The 6,650-nt window shown below is 36.6% G+C and overlaps 1 protein-coding gene and 1 long non-coding RNA gene across 3 annotated transcripts in view; one reads left to right on the forward strand and one right to left on the reverse strand.

Moving 5' to 3' along the window:
• LOC135303399 (uncharacterized) overlaps window positions 1–2,044 on the forward strand; it is a 34,841-nt gene extending 32,797 nt beyond the window's left edge. For both annotated transcript variants that reach the window (XR_010364893.1, XR_010364892.1), the window contains 2 exons: window positions 112–317; window positions 1,896–2,044. This is a non-coding gene — a long non-coding RNA (uncharacterized LOC135303399). The remainder of the gene's footprint in view (window positions 1–111; window positions 318–1,895) is intronic.
• Window positions 1–6,086, reverse strand: part of MUC6 (mucin 6, oligomeric mucus/gel-forming) — a 47,477-nt gene extending 41,391 nt beyond the window's left edge. Inside the window, exons 1-2 of the mRNA XM_064425172.1 lie at window positions 6,035–6,086; window positions 865–927 (exon numbers count right to left, since the gene is read on the reverse strand). Coding sequence (XP_064281242.1) covers window positions 865–927; window positions 6,035–6,086 — 115 coding nt within the window. The remainder of the gene's footprint in view (window positions 1–864; window positions 928–6,034) is intronic.
• Between the last annotated feature and the right edge of the window lie 564 nt (window positions 6,087–6,650).

The following is a 6,650-nucleotide window of genomic DNA, read 5'->3' on the forward strand; positions in this document are numbered from 1 at the left end:
ATTTTAAATATTTTAAAGCTATAATATGCCTTTTTGTGTGTTTGTTTTGGCATTGCACATTGTTTTGTACAAGTAAGATAGTAGTAGTACCTCACTATTTGTATTTTTCAGACTCAGAAGGACTAGCACAAATTACAGTAAGTAGGTGGCTGGAGCTCATTTTGCATACAGATTTGGATGGATGCACACAAGCCATTATTTGGAGTTAAGGGAAAACTGCTGGAAAGCTACCAGAAGAGTGGCAGCAGCTGGCACAGCTGAACACTGCAGCAGAGATCTGTCCTGCTCTGACCCCACTCTGGCTGCTGGATATAAAGGTGAGGAAGAAGCATTCCACACTCCGACTGCCCATTTGCATATAAGTTTGTTTTAACCTGAAATCTTTAAAATCAGTCACAGAGCTAATCTATATGGAGAATGAGCTTTATTTAGTTTCCTGGATTTTGCAATATCAAAAGAATTCATATCCTAAATTTTTAGATAGTACTAGGCAGTAATATGTAGGAATGAAAATGAAACATATCACACAAGTTACCCCAATAGCATATTTCTAAATGTGGAAGGCTATTAAACTGCTCACAGTTTCTATCCTTAGGCATCAAAACCTCAGCATGGCACACTAAAGCACTTTCCATTTAGTTTACAACTTACCACAGCGAGACAACACATTTTACAATCTTTTTACATGCGAAGTCTTCTTTTGTAATTTCTAAAATTTAATGCTTCAAAACATATGATCCTTGAGGCAAAGACTTATTTTTATTATGTGGTTTGTACAGTGCCTTCTGCAATATGGACTTGATACTGAATAGAGTTGTCACTCACACTTGAATGCAAACATTAAAAACCAGGTCAGACACTTACTTCTTTGCAGAGATTCTTTCTGTTTTTGGAGAAGAATGGGGGACCAATAATTTCCTTCAAAAGCTGTGAAAGGAAAAAGACAACACAATGAAGTTATCCTCTGAGCAAAAGAAGTTGAATATTTGTATATTTATTTTCTTTTAAGCATGCTGCAAGTCAAAGCAGGGCCAGAACACAGGAATTGTGCACTGTTACACAAATATTAATGACAATTATAATGGAAAATCACATAATTCCTGTTACATAATTAGGTAATAGGAAATTCTTCTGCATCAGACAAATGTTTCCAAAATTTGCCAGAAATCCTATGCAATATGAGAGCTCCTATACTTCATACTCAAATCCCATGTTCCTGTTAAAAAAAAATGGATAAATCTTTCCTCATGTTTTTGAGTTATTTTTTCACCATCTGGGTAGAAGTAATGGAAGGAATAGCCAAAAGTGTGAAAATATGGGGAAAGTATTGTCCTGTGTGCTCTTCACAAGAACCGTGGGATGTGGAGCTGAAGAGCAGGAAATCCCAGGCATAGTTTCTGTTCACATTAAGGCAGAATGATGCAAGGTGTCACCTGCTCTCTTCCATACACCTCTCCACAAAGCCTGGTTTGGTTAAGAGAAGTCCAGGATTGTCGAGCAAATGCTCAGTGCAGTGTGGTTCCTTTTCCATGTCAAACACAGACCTGCTGCATGAGCAGAACTGCTCCACGTTCTCACATATACCCAAAGGGTCTTTCACCCAGCATTTCCTCCAGCACTGCTGGAGCGAGCTCTGAGAGTCAATAGCTGGGTGGCAAAAACCTATACAAGATGCAGGAATAAAGACCTGAGGTGCCTCAGAAGTGTGTTATTAATTTTTAAATTTTCTCATATCTGCTATTTCTTGTATAGAAGAAGCAAGTATCTCGTAGAACCCATGTAATTTTCTATTACATGTTTAGGATATTTTGCAACATAGAAAATGTTGTAGCAGAAGGTTTTTTCATCAAATAAGCCAGGCCAAATCCCCACAAATATCTATATATACACTACAGCTCTGCAGGGTGCTGCTGCTTCCTTGGATACTGCAGTGAGTGGAAGCCTCCAGGGAGCTCACCAGCTGTAGCAGACTCTCAGCCAATTCCCTGCTGTGCGGCTGAACGTGAGGTAGTATTTGCCATGTGCTCCCTCAAGGGCTGCAGGAAAACAGGTGAGGTTCTGCCTTTTATGTCAGGCTAGGTAAAAGCACAAGAGGGAATTCTGGAGCTGAGTGTTTCAGCACATCCTTTTGCTTTGGATCCCAGATCCAGACATCTCCAATATTCCCTTCAGTCTATACCTCAATTCTTCTAAGAAACAGTACTTGCTGAAAAAAGATGTTATTTGAATAAACTAATCTAAGTTTCTAAGAGCTAAAATACTACACTGGTAGAATTGTATACAATGAATATTTAGGCATAAGGGAAATAAATCAAGGACACAAATTCAGTGACAAATTGCTCCCATTCTAATTGTTCTAACAGCATAAAATGGCTTTTATCTCAGCCACTCCCACATTGAACGACACACTTATCACAAAATCATTTTAATCCTACTCACACTGCCTTGCTGTCTAGAACCGGTCAGCACTGGCCAATAATTGTTTGAGATTTTGCCAAACTCAGTAGGCATTTCCAAAATCCAGCATGCTCCTTCCAAGTTCCTAGTGATCCGTGCATCACAGTAAGTACACCACAAAAAGGAACGGTCAGTTTGTGGCTTTCCAGCTAACACTCCTCATGCCCAGAGTTCCTGCTGCCTTTTTTGAATGCCTGGATTTTAACATGTGCATTTGTTCAATAATCTATTATTGCTGGCTTTACAGTTTTCCAATCGTTACAGTTTAATCCTAAACTTCAAACATTATATTAATAGGATTTAGAAGTGTGTAACAGCTGCCTTCCAAGGATATTAGATTTTCAGGAACTGAAAATATGCCTAAAATATTACTTCAAGTCAGATCTATCTAGAGAGCTTGATGTAAAACAAAATGTCTAATGGACAAATATTTTCGATTAGAACAGACAAATCAGTTTACAAAGCTTATTTGATAGCTTTTCAAACTCAAGCATCTAAGCACAGCAAAATTTAACACATATTTCAGGTTTGGTATTTAGACTAAATTTGAGCATAATAATCATCCTGGATTATATGGAGGTGTAGAAGGGTTAGATTGAAAATAACTATGGATATGAAATCCACTTTAAGTTTCTGCCCAAAGACTAGCTAATAAAACAAATACAGAGCCATTTGCTGACTATCTGCCAACCAGTATCCTGTGAGATCAAACTATTATACTAATTACAGTACAGTAATTATTCTCAGTATGTACATTCTTTTTCTCACACTTAACTCTGAAGTAGCAAGTACTATGGCTACGCAGAAGTTGTATTTTGCAATCATTTACGATTTTTTCTTTTAAAAGTCTGTCCTAGTGTTAAATGAAATTTCTGAAGTACTGAAATCTTCCTTTCTGACATTTTACTATCACTGCAAGTATTATGTTTTCCTTTGAGAAATAACATTAAATAATTATTTTGAATTATCTCAGTAGAACTTTAACCAGAGTTTCGCTTTTCTTGGCTAAAGGAAGGTTTAAGTTCCAATTCCCACTCTTCTCCAGCTGGCCAACTTCCTTGAGAATGATATCTATTGAAGTGCAGTTACTGTGTGGTCAGCCTGTCTAGTTCATGGCAACAGTACAAACCAGGGAACATGATTTACTATGAAGAAATAAGTAATTGTGTTCCTATAGTCTGGTTACTATTAAACATCCCTATGGGAAAATACAATTTTATGTTGTAATGGCTTCAATCAAAGTATTTCACATCAGATAAACAAATGAAAACAAAACATTGAAATGAAATCTTTGTACTTCCAACTTGCAGAAAAAATTTAAAATCTCTGTTTTGTAAAGAGTTCAGTTTTTCTCTTCTAATTGGAGACAAACAGAAATGTTGAAATGTCAGATGTTCTGGAAAGGACAAGAGCTTTAAAACAAATGATAGAAGCCTAAAATTAAACTTAACACTGAGGGTACTGGTAAAGCTGTAGCTGTAACATGAGTTATCAGTTGCCCATGCTCACGATGATTTCTCTTCAGTATGAAATTTTTACCTCCCTTTGTCTCTTGCAAACATAGACAGGTGAACAGCATAAATCAAAAGTGTGTAACTTCCTAGCTACATACTTCGTAAGGAAAAGTATGATAATACACAAATGTCTCAAAAGGATCCATGCAGTTTTACTGAAATTGCTAAAGGGGTGAAGCCTTGATTTAATCAATGAATCAGCACCTCTTATTAAGAAAAGGCTAGAACTAACAGTTTTAATCAGGTTTCAAGCTTCTCCAGACTTGTTTTTACTCAAGCATGTTTACTGATTTTCTTGTTATCACTTTCCATCAGATTTCACATCCAAGAATCAAATATATGTCCTTACAATCAATATTTACATTTCTACCTAGAGATAGACTCAAGGTACAGAATTTGGATGCAGATCCATGAAGAAGAGAATTAAGTCCTAGCTTTGGCCTGACTAATTCTAAGGATACAGCATTTGGATCTAGAGTTCCAAATAATGAGCACCCTGCATGTTGCTCAATTTAAGAACGTACAAATCAACATCCAAAAACTGCATGATTTCAAATGTTTCCTTGACAGAATGAAATCTGTTTGTTTTCACAGTCTCCAATCTTGTGAGGCATTCCAAGGACCTGAAATATTGACATATCCCAAAAAAGAAAACTGTTCTGTAAGAATTTTCTAGATCCTGTTTCTAGGGTTTTTATCTTTAAATTCAACTTAGTCTTTTGTAGAAAAAATTCTGATTTGGGATTGCCAGGTTTATATGTAAAGCTTGTGTCTGTGTAAGTTTCTACAGCATTTTTCCATTTGATTGCAAGTATTTATAGCAATACATCTATTATCTAAAACAGGAAGTCATGTAGATGAAGATTTTGCTCTTGCAGGCAGCAAAACTTGGGGTTAGGACCCATGTTCAGGTACTTGACTTGATATTGGTTACAGTGGTGTTGATACAGTGAATGGAGTTACACCTGATTTATAACAATACAGCGGAGGTTAGAAATTGGCTCTGAGAGTCTACTAAAGGGTTGAGTTGCTTATATTTTAATTATTTTCATGCTACAGTTTAAGTCAGTGATTTAAGAGCAATAAAGGTCCCCATGCAATTTGAACTACATGATTCATTAAATGTTGTAAACACAACACAGAAGAAATAAATTTAACTTTGTTTCACCTGATGTGAAGTATGCTTTTTAGCAGCTTGAAATCTTTTCTTGAAATTCTAACTGTAATAACTGGTTATTAACGAGAATATATAGAAGAGATTAAAAAAAAAATCTTAAGCCGTGCCAAACCATGGCAGAAAGGACTTATTCTCAAAAAATCCAGATAACAGGACAGGAGGAATAATGAGTAAGGCAGTTGAGTAGCTACAGAGCCAATGAACTTACCTATGAAATCTTCTTTCAGAAATTACACATTCATCTGGTATACAGGTGTGTTGGATCAAAAAAGTAAGACAGACTTCTCAGAAAGACTGAAGGCTTGTACTGAGTAATATATGGAGGAATACATCGAGAATCATGTAAAAGTTTTAGAATAGAACCATTTATTTGCCTGTTTTCCAGCATAGGATTCTTTCTATCGCATCATTCTTCAAAAAAGAAATGTCATCACATAGCTCATACTTAATGCTTTTTTCAGTTCACATAACAAAGAAAAATGATTTTGATTATCACTCTACACAGAAGATATACAATATATATCTGCAATGACATCACTAGGACACCGGATCGTGAACATCTGAAAGACGAAGGCACATGGCAACTTGGAAATACAACAAAAGTCCATTAAAAATATTCTCTGTAACTAGGGAATGAGTTTTAGGGAAGAATCCAACAAATCAGTGATCAACTTTCTGAAATAGTGAAGAATGAATTATTTTATTTCAGCCATGTATTTATTAAATAACCTGTTGTGTTTTAAGATGAAGCAAAAGAGAAGAAAATGTGTAAACTGAATTCTGCCATTCGTGGGAAAGGAGAACAAAACCTGAAACTCAAGTGATGCCACACTACAATCTTCCTTCAAGCCATGGACCAAGAGGAGCCCAGGCACCTCGGACTTACCGGCAGAGTGCAGGAAACTGCAGAAGATGAGCAGTACCAGTGTTGGGAGCATGATGCATGCTCTGCCTGGGCAGTGTTCTCAGTGCTCCCCTCCGTTCCAAGAGGGCAGTGCTAATGCTGCCACTTTCTAGGCTGCCCTCTTCAAGCTTGGATGCTTTATATATAGAATTGCAATGCCCTCCCTCATTCCCACAGCCTGCAGAAACTGTAACAGCAGAGTACCCGCCAAACAGGATCTCCTCTTTATCAAGTTCAACACACCTAAAAGCCACTTAGAAAAAGAAGAAAAAAGAAAATGCAAACCTCCTCCAGCTCATTATCATTCTTACAAGGTTTTTATAATGGCTTCTATTTGTAGCAGCTCAAACACTTTTACCTGCCTTCACTGAACAAATTTGGTATTATAACCAAAAGCAAAAAGACAAATAATACACAAATTATGATCACTAGCTGATAAGAAAAGGAATAATATTGGACCAGCACACAAAGTGGAAGAACGAAGTGCAGGAGTTTTGGAACTGCTGAAAAGACTGTGTGAATAAAAGATGGTAAGACATGAATGAACAGAGATACAGATCTCAGATTTTTGTATTAGCTCTTCTTTCATTAACTTCCA

The sequence above is a fragment of the Passer domesticus genome, chromosome 6, assembly GCF_036417665.1.
Source record: "Passer domesticus isolate bPasDom1 chromosome 6, bPasDom1.hap1, whole genome shotgun sequence".
Lineage (NCBI taxonomy): Eukaryota > Metazoa > Chordata > Aves > Passeriformes > Passeridae > Passer > Passer domesticus.